The 17,990-nt window shown below is 47.6% G+C and overlaps 1 protein-coding gene across 1 annotated transcript in view; it reads right to left on the bottom strand.

The window, feature by feature from the left end:
• samd8 (sterile alpha motif domain containing 8) overlaps positions 1-17,990 on the bottom strand; it is a 73,142-nt gene that overhangs the window by 20,004 nt on the left and 35,148 nt on the right. Inside the window, exon 3 of the mRNA XM_072491657.1 lies at positions 5,119-5,214. Coding sequence (XP_072347758.1) covers positions 5,119-5,214 — 96 coding nt within the window. The remainder of the gene's footprint in view (positions 1-5,118; positions 5,215-17,990) is intronic.

Below are 17,990 nucleotides of genomic sequence, written 5' to 3'. Positions count from 1 at the left end.
GAGAGAGAGAAGGTCGGAAGTGAATCCGGGGAAGCGGCCACACACCAGCGACAGGGAGGAGGTCGAGAGTGAAGCCGGGGAAGGGCCCACACACCAGCGACAGGGAGGAGATCGGGAGTGAAGCCGGGGAAGGGGCCACACACCATCGAGAGAGAGGAGGTTGGGAGTGAAGCCGGGGAAGGGCCCACACACCAGCGACAGGGAGGAGATCGGGAGTGAAGCCGGGGAAGGGGCCACACACCATCGAGAGAGAGGAGGTTGGGAGTGAAGCCGGGGAAGGGGCCACACACCATCGAGAGAGAGGAGGATGGGTTGGGAAGGGCCTACACACCATCGAGAAGGAGGAGGTCGGGAGTGAAGCCGGGGAAGGGCCCACACACCAGCGAGAGGGAGGAGGTCGGGAGTGGAGCCGGGGAAGGGGCCACACACCAGCGAGAGGGAGGAGATCAGGAGTGAAGCCGGGGAAGGGGCCACACACCATTGAGAGAGAGGAGGTTGGGAGTGAAGCCGGGGAAGGGCACACACACCATCGAGAGGGAGGAGATCGGGAGTGAAGCCGGGGAAGGGCACACACACCATCGAGAGGGAGGAGGTCGAGAGTGAAGCTGGGGAAGGGGCCACACACCAGCGAGAGGGAGGAGATCGGGAGTGAAGCCGGGGAAGGGGCCACACACCATCGAGAGAGAGGAGGATGGGTTGGGAAGGGCCCACACACCAGTGAGAGGGAGGCGATCGGGAGTGAAGCCGGGGAAGGGGCCACACACCAGCGAGAGGGAGGAGGTCGGTAATGAAGCCGGCGAAGGGCCCACACACCATCGAGAGAGAGGAGGTCGGGAGTGAATCCGGGGAAGCGGCCACACACCAGCGACAGGGAGGGGGTCGAGAGTGAAGCCGGGGAAGGGCCCACACTCCATCGAGAGGGAGGAGATCAGCAGTGAAGCCGGGGAAGGGCCCACACACCATCGAGAGAGAGGAGGTCGGGAGTGAAGCCGGGGAAGGGCCCACACACCATCGAGAGGGAGGAGATCGGGAGTGAAGCCGGGGAAGGGCCCACACACCATCGAGAGGGAGGAGATCAGGAGTGAAGCCGGAGAAGGGCCCACACACCATTGAGAGGGAGGAGGTCGGGAGTGAAGCCGGGGAAGCGGCCACACACCAGCGACAGGGAGGAGATCAGGAGTGAAGCTGGGGAAGGGGCCACACACCATCGAGAAGGAGGAGGTCGGGAGTGAAGCCGGGGAAGGGCACACACACCAGCGAGAGGGAGGAGGATGGGTTGGGAAGGGCCTACACACCATCGAGAGGGAGGAGGTCGGGAGTGAAGCCGGGGAAGGGCACACACACCAGCGAGAGGGAGGAGGTCGGGAGTGAAGCCGGGGAAGGGCCCACACACCATTGAGAGGGAGGAGGTCGGGAGTGAAGCCGGGGAAGGGCCCACACACCAGCGAGAGAGAGGAGATCAGGAGTGAAGCTGGGGAAGGGGCCATACACCAGCGAGAGGGAGGAGATCGGGAGTGAAGCCGGGGAAGGAGCCACACACCAGCTAGAGGGAGGAGATCAGGAGTGAAGCCAGGGAAGGGCTCACACACCATCGAGAGGGAGGAGATCAGGAGTGAAGCCAGGGAAGGGCACACACACCATCGAGAGGGAGGAGATCAGGAGTGAAGCCAGGGAAGGGCTCACACACCATCGAGAGGGAGGAGGATGGGTTGGGAAGGGCCTACACACCATCGAGAGGGAGGAGGATGGGTTGGGAAGGGCCTACACACCATCGAGAAGGAGGAGGTCGGGACTGAAGCCGGGGAAGGAGCCACACACCAGCGAGAGGGAGGAGATCGGGAGTGAAGCCAGGGAAGGGCTCACACACCATCGAGAGGGAGGAGGATGGGTTGGGAAGGGCCTACACACCATCGAGAGGGGAGGAGGTCGGGAGTGAAGCTGGGGAAGGGCCCACACACCAGCGAGAGGGAGGAGGTCAAGAGTGAAGCCGGGGAAGGGCCCACACACCAGCAATATGTCTAAGTGAGTTGCAGTCTATTTCAGCATATTGTTGCTAGCTATGGTCTTCACAATGCCTTACCCGAGAGATTTGGCCCAGGTAGAGTGGGGATCGGTTTCTCCCTGGTCACTTGTATTCTCAGTGGGTCCACATCTCTGGGATGGGCCACACAACATTGAATGGGAGGCTGGGTCAGTAAGGGCCTAGTCCTGGAGCCAACACACCATTGAGGGATACAATCCTCTGAGGCACAATGCACTTTGCCTTTCCTTACCTCCGGCAGCCTCCAGCCAGCTCTAAAGTGAAGACAGCTCCAAAAGACACAAACAACAGTCCTCACACAGGGTAAGCAAGAAAGGAGGGACGGGGGACTCTGGTGTGTCCTACTCAGCCAACGATCGCTGTTGTTTAGAACTTGTTGCTCGAGTAGGCTGGCGATCAGGATGGTCTACATGCCAGATTGGCTGCTTTGGACATTGACCATCCAGATTGATATAATCTCAGCCATCGAGTCCTGGCCCCCGTACAGCATGGGTCCCAGTGAATAGCACCATGTACCCACCTCTCCCGCACCATGGATGAGGGCATTAGGGGGGGAGGAATAGACATAGTAGAAGTTGTCTGATTCTGGTTTGTCTTTAAGTAATGTTCACACATGAATGCATTCCTAGTGAAACATGAATTGGACATTCAAAATTCTCCCTCAGTGTACCCAAACAGGCGCTGGAGTGTGGCGACTAGGGGCTTTACACAGTAACTTCATTGCAGTGTTAATGTAAGCCAACTTGTGACACTAATAAAGATTATTATTCTGCTGGACAGACATCAGGAATTGGTAGCCTCACTGTTTATCCCTTTCACTAATTACTGTGCCTCACTTTAGTCTTGTTCAGATAATAGACCTGGAATCAAACTGGGGCCTTTGTGATCTGGACAGCTCAATATCACATCATAGGACCAAATGTGATAAATGGTTGTTTTTCAAATTAGAGGGAGGTTTGCAGTGAAGATTCCCACAGGTCGTGTTGGGATCCATGCTCTTCCTGATATATATTAAATGCCCAGACTGTGGTGTGCATGATTTCAAAATTTGCAGATGATACGAAGATTGGAAGCATTGTTAATTGGGATGAGGATAGCCTTGAATTTGAAAAGGACAGACATGTTGGTGGATTGGGCAGACAAGTGGCAGATGAAGTCCAATGCAGAGCAGTGTGAGGTGGTTCATTTTGGTAGGAAGTGTATGAAGAGACGGTATAAAATTAAAGGAGAAAATCTAAAGGAGGTGCAGGAACAAAGGGGCCTCGGTGCATATGTACATAAGTCATTGAAGAGGGCAGGGCATGTTGAGAGCGTAGTTACTAAAGTACATCGTATCCTAGGTTTTATTAATAGGGCCATTTGATAGAAGAGTAAGGAGGTCATGTTAAACTTGTATAAGACATTAGTCAGGCCTCATGTGGAGAACTGCATCCAGTTCTGGGCACCATACTGGTGGAACGATGTAACAATATTGGAGAGTACAGAGAAGATTCACAAGAATGATTCCAGGGATAAAGAACTGTAGCTATGAGGATGGATTGGAGAGGTTGGAGCTGAGAAGACACTTGATAGAACGGGTAAATAGTGAAAAACTGTTCCCACTCAACAGAATCAAGAACTAGAGGGCACAGATTCAAAATAATTCACAAAAGGAATAGAAATGATGTGAAGAAAAATGTTTTTACCCAGAGGATGGTAGGAGCCTGGAATGAATGTCCTGAGAGGGTGATGGGAGGCAGGTTCGATTGAGGTAATCAAAAGGGAATTGGGTTGCTATCTGAAAAGAATGTGCAGCTTTATGGAGATACGGCAGGGGAGCCAGTGCCGACTCAGTTGGCCTCTTTTTTAAAAAACTTCATTTTCGCGGGATGTGGGCGTCGCTGGCTAGACCAGCATTTATTGTCTATCCCCAATTGCCCTCGAGAAGGTGGTGGTGGGCGGCATGTGGTGCAGTGGATAGCACTGGGGCTGCGGCGCTGAGGACCCGGGTTCGAATCCCGGCCCTGGGTCACTGTCCGTGTGGAGTTTGCACATTCTACCCATGTCTGCGTGGGTTTCACCCCCATAACCCAAAGATGTGCAGGTTGGGTGGATTGGCAACGCTAAACTGCCCCTTAATTGCAAAAATAAATAAATAATTGGGTACTCTAAATTTATTTTTAAAAAGAGAAGGCAGTGGTGAGCCGCCTTGTTGAACCGCTGCTGTCCATATGGTGTTGGTACACCCAGTGTGCTGTTAGGGAGGGTGTTCCAGGTTTTTGACCCAGTGACAGTGAAGGAATGGCAATATATTTCCAAGTCAGGATGGTGAGTGACTTGGAGGGGAACCTCCGGATGGTGGGGTTCCCAGGTATCTGCTGCCATTGCCCTTCAAGATGGTAGTGGTCGTGGGTTTGGAGGTTGCTGTATAAGAAGCCTTGGTGATTTCTTGCAGTGTACCTTGTAGATGGTAGATAGTCCAGTTCAGTTTCTGATCAATGGTAACTCCTCGGATGATGATTGTGGGGGATTCAGCGATGAATATGTCATTGAATGGCAAGGGGCGGTGATTAGATCCTCTCTTGGAGGAAATGGCCACTGCCTGGCACTTGTGTGGTGTGAAGGTAACTTACCATTTGTCAGCCCACACCTGGATAATGTCTAGGTCTTGCTGCATTGGGATATGGTCTGCTTCATTATTTGAGGAGTCTCAAATGGTGTTGAACATTGTGCAGTTATCCGCAAACATCCCCACATCTGACCTTATGATGGAAGGAAGGTCATCGATGAAGCAGCTGAAGATGTTTGGGCTTTGGATACTAACCTGAGGAACTCCATATAAATATGGCGGCTGCAAGAGCAGGTCAAAAGCACTCTGCGGCCAGTAACTCGCCTCCTGACTCCCCAGAGTCTGACCACCACCCACAAGGCACAAGTTAGGAATGTAATAGAATACTCTCCACTGGTCTGAATGAGTGCAGCTCCAACAACACTCAAGAAGCTCAACACCATCCTGGACCGAGCAGCCACTTGATTGACACCCCTTCCCCAATCATTCACTCCCTCCACCACTCAAATTAAGGAGCCCCAAAACCTACCTGTGCTTATGAAGCAGCAGCAGTAACAGCCAAATAGTGCAGAGCACAACGCCACAGACTTCAGCCATTGCGAAAGCCCAGGGTATTCTAGGGACACTGGCAACAAAAACAGCACAATATAAAATTATATATTTGAGAATACATTTGATTTGGACAAGTAGGATTTTGCTTTATTTCTTCTTAGCAGTTTATAGACTGGGTTGCACACTGACGCACTACCAACACACAAGTTCTAGAAATTTAAAGCCAATTAAAATATAAGGGGTGAGCTATACACAATCTTCCTCCATCTTTCCATCAGTGCAGGCATTCAAGGCAGGTACAGAATATAATTCCATTGTTTCAAAGAAATAGATGATTCAGTTCAATAGAAATGCAATTGGAGGCACAAGCCAGAGGAAGCAACAAAAGAGGAAATCAGGGATTGCATACACAGACTTCTCCAACATAGAGCCTTCTCAGAGTCATGGCTAGGATCAGATTGAACACACACATCTGAATTCAGGCCACTGTCACAATGAGATGAATGAAACAAGCAGCAGTCATACTGCAGGGCTGCACTGTGTCCACGGTGGGCAGCACAGTGGTCAGCACTGCTGCCTCACAGCACCAGGGGCCCAGGTTAAATTGTGGCCATGGGTCACTGTCTGTGTGGAGTTTACATGTTCTCCCCGTGTTTGCGTGGGTTTACTCCGGGTGCACCGGTTTCCTCCCATAGTCCAAAAATGTGCAGCTTAGGTGGATTGGCCATGTTAAATTTCCCCTTAGTGTGCAGGGATGTGTAGGTTAGGTTAAGGGTTATTGGGATAGGATGGGAAAGTGGGCTTGGATGGAGTGTTTTTTCAAAGGGTCGGTGCAGACTCGATGGGCCAAATGGCCTCCTTCTGCACTGTAGGGAATCTATGATTCTATTCTATGAGTCTAGCTATGAAGACAGATGAGATGCCTCAAGACATTGATGTTTTAAGTGACTGATAGTTACACTCACTTGGTCGACATGTACAACATAACAAAAAAAGCGTCCCTTCAATTCATGAATTCTGTTTGCTGCAGTTTCACAAAGAAAATTGTCCGTCACATGCAAACCAGATGTCCGAGGCAAACAGGAAATAAAGAATGGAACAACTGTTTACTAAAACAAAGCTTCTAACTCAAGATGAGCTAATAAAAGGAAGTCACATGTGTACACCAGCTCAGAAGCCTGATAGAATGGAAAACAGTAAAACAGTAAAATTAACTTTGAAAAAATTTTCGTCAGGAACAAAAAGGTTGCAAAAGGGAGCTACCAAACTTGAAGCTCACAAGAGGTATATTTCTAAGTAAGAGACTCTACCTGGATGAGTTGTAAGCAGAGTACAATGACAGATCGTACAAGAGTTTCACTTTAGGATATCGCGATTTTCTCCTGTATTCCAGCTCACCAACAATCGGGTTTGTATTTACACTGGTTCCAGCCAGAGCCATACCTCCATTTTAAAACTCATATCCACATGTTCAAATTCCTCCATGGCATATGCCCTCGCCATCTTAGTAAACTCCTGCAGCCCTCCACCTCTGGCCCCTTTTGCAATGGTCACTTCTTTCAATCCATCATTAGCAGCCATGTCAGGCATCTATACCCTCAACTCCCTGAATTACCTCCCTAAACCTCTCTGCCTCTTTTACACCTAAAATCTACCTCTTTGGCCAAACTGCTGGTCATCTGTCCAAATATTTCCTTCTTTCGACTGGCAATGATTCGGGCTACACTCCTGTGAAATGCTTTAATGCAATAAAGGTGCTATGTAACTTCACGCAGGTGTTCCTTTCAACACAGATGCTATACCTGGGATGAAGTGCTGCTGAAACTCATTTGGAGTTTACTTGAGTTAAAAAATGTTATTTTCTATGCTCATCTGTGCCAAGAGCAGTGATCAAATCTTATTTGAAAAACTTAAATTTGTACGGCAGCGTTCCTTCACACAAGTGAATCCACCCTCCCTAGCAATGATTAACATACAGTGGTCATTAGGATAGTGAGTCATTTGCATCAGTGCTCGTCCCACCTAGAATTCTGCAACAGGGCATAAGATAAAAATAAAACATCGCCTCAATTTACCCACATTTAAAAATGGAGCTTGTGAGGGTCACGAAGAATCCAGCAGGAGTTTTAAGGATACAAAGAAACAACATTTATTTTACAATAACTTATATATATATATAACTCCACTTGCTGCTCACTCCTTCCTGCTGGTTCCAAACTGGCCAGCTTTATTTATACAGGGAGTCTGCTAATGATTTCTCCGCCCCCCTCATTGGGGAAGCTCATACTCCCACAGGATTGTGGGATTGTCATTAGTCCCCAGCCAATGGTAAGCAGGCAGGTTATAACAGGAGCTCATCATAAAGCGGAAATATATTCCACCATCAGTCGCAAGAAGTATTAGAAACTCAAAGAACAAAATGTCCCCACAGAACAGAAACATGTGTACCACACCAACTGAAGACGATCAAATGGAGAAGGATCCACTAAGAGGAAAACGCACCATTCTATTAATATGCAAGGCATAAATCTCTGCTCTTTATTTATGTAGAGAACAATCAAAGTGTTACCATCACAAGTCACTAAGCAATTTTACAGTTGAACATATCAACAAGTTTTATTTATAGAGCACTGTCATGGTAGCAAAAACATCCCATGGCATTGCAAAGAAGTTTGATCAGACAAAAATCAAAAGCAAACCAAAAACAGATATATATTAGTTGGGACAGGTGAAAGATTGATCAAAGGAGTGGGCTTTAAGGAGGGTCTTGGGGCAGGGGCGTGGAGAGGGAGAGAATTCCTGGACTTACAGCCAGCAAAGTTGGGTCAAAAGGAGCGATGGGTGCCAAAAGAGGGCAGATTCAGAGGATCAGAGTTCACGAAGGATTGTAGGGTTAGAAAAGGTTATAGAGATGACGAGTGATCACACGGCACCGTTATGTGACCGGACTAAGACCAATGGCAGGTTTTGAGACATAGATGAAAATTAGCATTCATGGTCGAATGAAATCTGGTCATTTTCTGCCCAGCCGGTCAAGGGAGGTCAAGGCTACAAAAACTAGCGGGAAAAGATACTGCCTGCTTCATTGATTCTTCACTGGTTCACTTATAATGTCTCCCCAGACTCTTTTAATTTTCATTATTAGCACTTCCAGTAAAATTCACTGACAGAAGAAAAATATCTCTGGCTGCCAACGCAGAATGCTCTGGTCATACATTAATGATATTGAGTGATAATTGGCTGCTTTTTGTACCTCAGATGTTATTGGATTGGATTTGTTTATTGTCATGTGTGCCGAGGTACAGTGAAAAGTATTTTTCTGCGAGCAGCTCAACAGATTATTAAGTACATGGGAAGAAAAGGGAAGAAAAGAAAATACGTAATAGGGCAACACATGGTATACAATGTAACTACATAAGCACCGGCATCGGGTGAAGCATACAGGGGTGTAGTGTTAATGAGGTCAGTCCATAAGAGGGTCATTTAGGAGTCTGGTAACAGCGGGGAAGAAGCTGTTTTTGAGTCTGTTCGTGCGTGTTCTCAGACTTCTGTATCTCCTGCCCGATGGAAGAAGTTGGAAGATTGAGTCAGCCGGATGGGAGGGGTCTTTGATTATGCTGCCCGCTTTCCCCAGGCAGCAGGAGATGCAGATGGAGTCAATGGATGGGAGACAAATTGATGTGATGGCCTGGGCTGTGTTCACGACTCTCTGAAGTTTCTTGCGGTCCTGGGCCGAGCAGTTGCCATACCAGGTTGTGATGCAGCCCGATAGGATGCTTCTATGGTGCATCTGTAAAAGTTGGTAAGAGTTAATGTGGACATACCGAATTTCATTAGTTTCCCGGAAGTATAGGCGCTGTTGTGCTTTCTTGGTGGTAGCGTCGACGTGGGTGGACCAAGACAGATTTTTGGAGATGTGCACCGCTAGGAATTTGAAACTGCTAACCATCTCCACCTCGGCCCCGTTGATGCTGACAGGGGTGTGTTCAGTACTTTGCTTCCTGAAGTCAATGACCAGCTCTATAGTTTTGCTGGCATTGAGGGAGAGATTGTTGTCACTGCACCACTCCACTAGGTTCTCTATCTCCCTCCTGTATTCTGACTCGTCGTTATTCGAGATCCGGCCCACTATGGTCGTATCGTCAGCAAACTTGTAGATGTAGTTGGAACCAAATTTTGCCACACAGTGGTGTGTGTGCAGGGGCTAAGTACGCAACCTTGCGGGGCCCCGGTATTCAGGACTATTGTGGAGTTGTTCTTACTGATTGTGGTCTGTGGGTCAGAAAGTCGAGGATCCAGTTGCAGAGTGGGGAGCCAAGCCCTAGGTTTTGGAGCTTTGATATGAGCTTGGCTGGGATTCTGGTGTTGAAGGCGGAGCTGCAGTCAATAAATAGGAGTTTGATGTAGGAGTCCTTGTTGTCGAGATGCTCTCGGGATGAGTATCGGGCCAGGGAAATGGCGTCTGCTGTGGACCGGTTGCGGCAGTAAGCGAATTGCAGTGGATCAAGGCGTTCTGGAAGTATGGAGGTGATGCGCTTCGTGATCAACCTCTCAAAGCACTTCATCACGACTGAAGTCAGGGCCACCGGACGGTAGTCATTGAAGCAAGTTGCCTGGTTCCTCTTTGGCCGCACCGGTATGATGGTGGTCTTCTTGAAGCAGGTGGGGATCTCGGAGTGGAGTAGGGACAGGTTAAAGATGTCCGCGAACACCTCTGCCAGCTGGTCCGCACAGGTTCTGAGTGCACGACCAGGGATCCGGTCCGGGCCCATCGCCTTCCGAGGGTTCACTTTCAGGACGATCTGACTTCGGAAGCAGTGATGGCGGGTATGGGTGAGTTATGGGCTGCTGGGGACAGCGGATTGTTGGTTACCTGCTCGAACCGAGCATAGAATGCATTGAGTTCATCGGGGAGGGGTGCGCTGCTGCCGGAGATACTGCTTGGCTTTGCTTTGTAGCCCGTTTTGTTTGGCCCTTGCCACAAGCGCCGAGAGTCTGCCTGTGACTCTAGCTTGGTTTGATATTCTCTCTTGGCATCTCGGATGGCTTTGCGGAGGTCGTACCTGGATTTCTTGTATAGGTCAGGGTCGTCTGACTTGCACGTCTCAGACCTGTCCTTCAGTAGGGAGTCAATCTCGCAATTGAGCCATGGTTTCCGGTACGTACTGCTTTCTTTGGCACACATTTGCTGATGGAGTCTGTGACGGTGGTGGCATACTCATTTAAGTTGGTCGCTGATTTCTTAAATATGGACCAGTCCACTGTCTCTAAGCAGTCACATAAGAGCTCTTCTGTTTCCTCGGACTAGCACTGCACAACCTTCTTAGCTAGATTCTCCCGTTTGAGTTTCTGCTTGTATGCCGGGAGGAGCACCGTCTTATGGTCTGATTTCCCAAAGAGCGGTCAGGGGATGGAATGGTAGGCGCCCTTGATGTTTGTGTAGCAGTGGGCAAGAGTGTTGTCGTCCCTGGTGGGACAGGAGATGTGCTGGTGGAATTTTGGCAGTACACTCGAGGTTGGCCTTGCTGAAGTCTCCGGCCATGATGAACAAGGCCTCCGGGTGTTCTGTTTCATAGTTGTTTATAACGGTGTACAGTTCGTCCAGCGCTTTCCTCACTTCTGCCTGGGGTGGGATGTAGACCGCTGTGATAATGGCTGAAGTGAACTCACGTGGAAGATAGTATGGGCGGCACTTCACGGTCAAGTATTCCAGGTCCGGGGAGCAGTAGGTCGCCAGGGTCACCACATCCAAGCACCAGGAGGAGTTGATGAGGAGGCAAATCCCTTCACCCTTTGCTCTGCCTGATGACGCGGTGCGGTCCGGCCGGTGAATTGAGAAGCCGTCAGGTTGTATGGCAGTCCGGTGAGGCAGGGGTGAGCCATTTCTCTGTGAAACAGAGCACATAGCAGTCTTTTACTTCCCTCTGAGAGGTAAGTCCAGCGTTAAGTTCATCCAGCTTGTTTTCGATCGCTTGGACGTTTGCCAGGAGTATGCTGGGGAGAGGGGTCTTGAAACCGTGGTGCTTCAGTCTAACCTGCAGACCGCCGTGTTTCTCTCGCTTCCTCGCTCAGCAGCTGTGGCTGGATGGTCCTGGGATCCGATGGGAGAAGTCTGACCTTGTGCAAGGCAGGTGGTTGCGTCTAGCGGGGTCCAGGGTGCTGACGGGGACCAGGGCGCTGGTTACATTTCCGGGGTCGCGTCTGGCAGGGTCCCGGGCGCTGGTTGAGGTAGAGAGGTTGCTGGGGGGGCATATTTGCGATCCGGATGGGTCACGGCGTTCTGCGGGCACGGGAATACCTTGCAACGCGTTTGGGTTCTCGCACGGGGTCTCCGTTATGTAATTTGACTGATATTAAAAATAAATTGAGGAGAAAGATTGGAGTTCTACATATATCAACCCGCAACAGACTGGAATTCAAACGTGAAAAATGAACAGTCTTCCTCACATCCTCCCATGTTCTAAAACATACAAAATAACAGAAGTAGGCCTTTTGGCCCCTTGAGCCTGAACCACCATTCAGTAAGGTCATGATTGATCTGTTAGTGTTGGGTTCCACATTCCCCAATCTACTCCGATAACTTTTGATTCCCTTGCCAAATAAGATCCTTGCCAAATAAGATCCTATCTATCTCCACCTTAAAACTATTTAGTGACCCCGCTTCCCCCAGTTTCTGAGGCAGTGTTCCAACTTGCACAACCCTCAGAGAAAAGATTCTCCTCACCTCTGTACTCTGAATCCGCTAATTTTACAACACTGCCCACAAGCTCTGGACTCACCAACTAGAGAAACATCCTTTCAACGCTCACCTTGCCAATACCATTCAGGATCGTATGTACTTCAACCAAGTCACCCCTCGCTCTTCTAATTTCTGGTGGAAACAAGACCAGCCCTACCAAGCTAGCCCTAGACAACACGCTCTCACCAATTCCCTGTATAACTGATGCTCCACTTCTCCAGCTTCCACCCTAAACACATTAAAGAAGCCATCCCCTATGGACAAGCCCTCCATATACACAGGATCTGCTCAGACGAGGAGGAGCGTAACCGACATCTGCAGACGTTGAAAGATGCCCTCGTATGAACGGGATATGGCACTCGACTCATCGATCGACAGCTCCAAAGAGCCACAGCAAAAAACCGCATCGACCTCCTCAGAAGACAAACACGGACACAACCGACAGAGTACCCTTCGTCGTCCAGTACTTCCCCGGAGCAGAGAAACTACATCTTCTTTGCATCCTTCAACATGTCATCGATGAAGATGAACATCTTGCCAAGGTACACTCCACACCCCCACTACTTGCCTTCAAACAACTGCGCAACCTCAAACCATTGTTTGCAGCAAACTACCCAGACTTCAGAACAACGATACCACACAACCCTGCCATGGCAATCTCTGCAAGACATGCCAGATCATCGACATGGGTACCACCATTACACGTGAGAACACCACCCACCAGGTACACAATACATACTCGTGCGACTCGGCCAATGTTGTCTACCTCATACGCTGCAGGAAAGGATGTCCCGAAGCGTGGTACATTGGTGAGACCATGCAGACGCTGCGACAATGGATGAATGGACATCGCGTGACAATCACCAGGCAGGAATGTTCCCTTCCAGTCAGGGAACACTTCAGCAGTCAAGGGCATTCAGCCTCTGATCTCCGGGTAAGCGTTCTCCAAGGCGGCCTTCAGGACGCGCGACAAAGCAAAATCGCCGAGCAGAAACTTATAGCCATGTTCCGCACACATGAGTACGGCCTCAACCGGGATCTTGGATTCATGTCGCATTACATTCACCCCCCCCCCACCATCTGGCCTGGGTTTGCAAAATCCTACCAACTGCCCTGTCTTGAGACAATTCACACATTTCACCTGGGGTTACCCCTATCTTTGGATCTGTAAAGACTTAATTAGCTGCAAATGCTCGCATTCAAAGCATTGTCTCGCATCTTTGACTTTGTCTATCTATATGTTTCTGGAACATACCTCTTCATTCACCTGAGGAAGGAGCAGCGCTCCGAAAGCTAGTGATTTGAAAGAAACCTGTTGGACTTTAACCTGTTGTAAGGCATCTTACTGTGCTCAACCCAGTCCAACGCCAGCATCTCCACATCATGTATAACTGAAGCATAACATTCTTAAGGTTATGTTCAATTCCTCTCACAATAAAGAATGGCATTCTTTTTTTGTTTTTTTTAAATAAATTTAGAGTACTCAATTTCCAATTAAGGGGCAATTTAGCGTGGCCAATCCACCTAACCTCCACATCTTTAGGTTGTGGGGGTGAAACCTACGCCGACATGGGGAGAATGTGCAAACTCCACACGGACAGTGACCTAGGGCCAGGATTCAAACCCGGGTTCTCAGCGCCGCAGTCCCAGTGCTAACCACTGCGCCACATGCCACCCCAAAGACTAGCATTCTTGATTGCTTGCTGTACCTGCATGCTAACTTTTTCTGACACCACATCAACAGCATTGTCCTCGTCAACCTGCTCTGTGAACTCTTCAAAAAGCTCCAGAAAGATGGTTAAACATGATTTTCCCTTAAGAAATCCTTTAACCTATATATGTCTATGTGCCCATTAATTTTGCCCCAAATTATTCCAGAAGTTTCACCATCACCAAAATTAATGTAGTAAATCTCCCTAACCTCTAGAATAGACAGAAAAAACCTTTGCACCTCACTGTTCCATTAAAACCTACTTCTTTGACCAAGCTCCTGCATTCAAAGCTTCTTGGGCCCAGTGTAAATTTTGGTTTATGTATATGTGAAGTCACTTGGGACATTTGTGTCTGTTAACGGTGATATAAATAGACAATTTTACTGTCGTAGAATTCGTGGCCTTTCTTTACCCCAAAGGTTGGCATTGCATCCCAACTCTCAATGGTGTAAACATTCATTGGATCAAAATCACAGCATGTTGGATCTCCAGAACCAACGGATGCCAATCCAAAATCTTCACAAGTTCCACTTTATATCCTCAAATTTCAAAAGGCAGAAGTGAAAAGGAATTTTGCGACAACAATTTGCATTTATGCAACATCTATAATTTAGTAAAATGTTCTAAGGTGCTTCGCATGTGCAATTTTGACACCAAGCACATATGGTGATGTTAGGACAGTTACTAAAGGCAGGTTTTATGGACTGCCTTAATAGAAAGGGAGGTAGAAAGGCAGAGACAGTTGGAAAAGGGAATTCCAGCGCTTGGAGCTTCGGCAGCTGAAGGCACGCTACTAATTAAATGAGGATGGGCAAGAGGTCAGGATTGGAAGGGTGCAGAGAACTCAAAGGTTTATATAGCTGTAGCTACAGAGATAAGGGAAAATGATGCCATAGACCGATTTAAAAACAGGGATGGGAATGGTCTTGGTGGAGCAGATGCTTGACTGGAATATCATTCTCTCATTTCAGACAGGTGTCAGGGAGAGGGAAGGCGACGGTGACTTGGGAAGATAGTTTGTGCGTAAGACCAACGGCAATGGCTCCGCAGGTTAGAGATGCAAGAAAGTTCTGCTCACCCATTACTGGATGTTGGGCAAGCAGGGTGACAAATTAGAGACAGTGGAGGGGAAAAGCGAGGTGGCTGTGATCAGCGTATACGGGGAGACTGACGTTGTGTTGATGATGATGTCACAAAAGGATAGATTGTAGAGAAGAAACAGAAAGCAATCAAGGACATATCCTTGGGAGCTCCAGCGTTAACGGTAGGAGTGCGGGAACAGCAGCCATTGCAGCAGATTCCCTGACTACAACGGGATAGGTGAGAATGGAACCAGGGGGGGATAACCACACCCAGCTGGACAACGTTGGAATGTTTTTTGACAAGGACGGCATAGTCATAGAATTTACAGTGCAGAAGGAGGCCATTCGGCCCATCGAGTCTGCACCGGCCCTGGGAAACAGCACCCCACCTGAGCCCACACCTCCACCCTATCCCCGTAATCTTTTTGGACACTACGGGCAATTTAGAATAGCCAATCCACCTAACCTGCACATCTTGGGACTGTGGGAGGAAACCGGAGCTCCCGGAGGAAACCTACGCAGACACGGGGAGAACGTGCAGACTCCGCACAGACAGTGACCCAAGCCGGGAATCGAACCTGGGACCCTGGCGCCATGAAGCAGCTGTGCTACCACAAGGAGTTTTTTCCTGCAGCACTACTGTAAATCATGCATGGCTATTTTGGTAACTTGACTTGTATTCATGATCCCAGCATCCTCTGTTACCTCTGGAAAAATATTGGTCACAGTAAACAATAGCAGTCCCACACAGGACGATATTTGGAAAGCCAGTCACCACAAGCTTAACATATCACTTATGGAGTGACGCTTCTGATAAAAAGCTTGCACAAGTGCCAGCTACTTTTTCACTAAGCAATGTGTGTAGCACATAGAGGCCGAGCTGGGATTTGGAGTGGGGGTGTAGGCGAAAGAAGGGAAAATTGCACTGATGACGTTTATCCATAAAAAGGGGTACAGTTTAGAATAGTTGCTGTACATCTTATGCTGAACTTGTTTATTTGCATTAGGGCCACCTGAGATTTCACGTACATGTTTTAACCAAGCACTCACATTATACAGCGACGTTGGCAACACTGCGTCACGCATGTATGGAACATTATGCAAGATGCTAGTTAATAGGGGATCCAAAAAATGGTCAGTGATAATTTACGGCTACATAGCAGACACTGTAAAGTCCATGCAATTTGACACTGCTTGAACTGGTCCTAAATCGTCCTGCCAAAATCTGATGAGTCAGGTTGGTTTCTTCATTCCACTTGTACTTCAGGTGTTATACTGTATCAACACTAAATTAGTATTTTAACTGGATCACTGAAGTCGGAATTGTACCTTGCCATGTCTGTTACTGTTATTTGGATTTCGATAAATAGAAGCCATTCGATTACATTTTCATTTCCAATAGCTTTCAATTAGTGACTTAACAGTCACTAGTAGTTACCTCTAAAGTGTAGTCATGTTCCAGTTTCTAACTGAAGAGTACCCTAATATCAGCTTTATGCTGTTGGGACACAGTTTTCATCCTTGAACTCAAAGTATTGTAACAGCTATAAAGAACAAAGAAAAGTACAGCACAGGAACAGGCCCTTTGGCCCTCCAAGCCCATGCCGACCATGCTGCCCATCTAAACTAAAATCTTCTACACTTCCTGGGTCCGTATCCCTCTATTCCCATCCTATTCATGTATTTGTCAAGATGCCCCTTCAATGTCACTCTCGTCCCTGCTTCCACCACCTCCTCCGTCAGCGAGTTCCAGGCACCCACTACCCTCTGTGTAAAAAACGTGCCTCGTACATCTCCTCTAAACCTTGCCCCTCGCACCTTAAACCTATGCCCCTAGTAATTGACTTAGTAGATTCTCTAAAGGGAACATATCTTAATCGGGAATCTGGGCAGTTATGCCCCAAGATCACCGAACAGCAGGAGACACATAGGCCTTGAAACTACAAAGTTTGAATATTCATGTGGCAACTGTTTATTAGCATTTATGAAATACAATTGTTTATATTTTAATGGCTTAAAATAATTACATTAATGCCTTAGTCATATACACACTGTACTTGGCCAAGAAAGAGTGCAATCCATATCCAACAAATTGATCTTCGGGAGTGGGAAGAGATTCCAGAGAGGATGAATAGAAAATAGTTAAAAACAAAACTCAGAGTAGAGTTTGTGTAATAGGAGCAAGATTTCCTCTTGGTCCAATTGTGGTCCTCTACATTCTGACCAGTCACTCTCTGTTCAAGGTTCATTTAGTTCTGTGGGGAATACTTTTTTTTTTTAAAACAGTGTTGGCAATTGTGTATTTTACTTCTGTTCATCACTTGGATCATGGGTAAACAACTGGTTATGACTCCATTAGGAATCTTTTCACAGCCTCCGGATCTGTGCCAAACCAGCAAATTACACTGCCTCCGACATGTGAGAATTTGAAATTAGTTTCAGAATGTTGTGCTCTGCCTTGCTGAAATTTTTGTTTCCAACTGCAGTGTCAACTGGAATTTAAAAAGGGAGGCATCTTCGCCATCGACTGGTCCATAAGCCACTGATCAAAAATTAGAGCAATATCTTGAAGCCGTTTACATCTAGTTTGTGATTAATGCATTCAGACCTGGCCACCATTCCCTTTCTGATTACATTGGTAAAACAGTTCAACTTGTAACCGCAGTGGAAATCTGAAGTTGCAACCTTTCTTGCTCTTAGTCTCGGAGAGGTCTGTTTGTACTCTACTGAAATCGATTGTGTGAAGCTTAGATTAATTAAATTTACTGAAATCCTCATGTTCTTCTTTGAAAAGGCATTTTATAACACGATTGATAGGCAGATGAAAAAATTAAATGAAAATCACTGATTATCACAAGTAGGCTTCAAATGAAGTTATTGTGAAAAGCCCCTAGTCATCACATTCCGGGGCCTGTTCGGGGAGGCTGGTACGGGAATTCCACCTGGTAACTGAGTAGGAATTCCTTCAAAAGTTAATTTAGAAAAGGAGATACCACTCTAAACATATATATATATATTTTTTTTTAAATAATTTTTATTAGGGTTTTCTCAAAATATCAACAACAGAATGAAAAAGAAACCCAATAAAATTAAATACAGAACAAATTAAAACAACCCCCGTGCCCCCTCCCCCCTTATACATAAATAATAAATTAACACCCCGAGTTTAACACAAAGCAAACATAGCAAATATATACACCCCCTCAGATCCCCCAGGGTAAATAAACAAAAATAAAATAGAAACCCCCCCCTCCCCCTTCCGGGTTGCTGCTGCTACTGACCATTGTCTACCGTTCAGCCAGAAAGTCCAAGAACG

This window comes from Scyliorhinus torazame, chromosome 28 (genome assembly GCF_047496885.1).
Source record: "Scyliorhinus torazame isolate Kashiwa2021f chromosome 28, sScyTor2.1, whole genome shotgun sequence".
Lineage (NCBI taxonomy): Eukaryota > Metazoa > Chordata > Chondrichthyes > Carcharhiniformes > Scyliorhinidae > Scyliorhinus > Scyliorhinus torazame.
The sequence above is the reverse complement of the archived record's forward strand: the minus strand, read 5'-3'. Positions and strand labels throughout refer to the sequence as shown.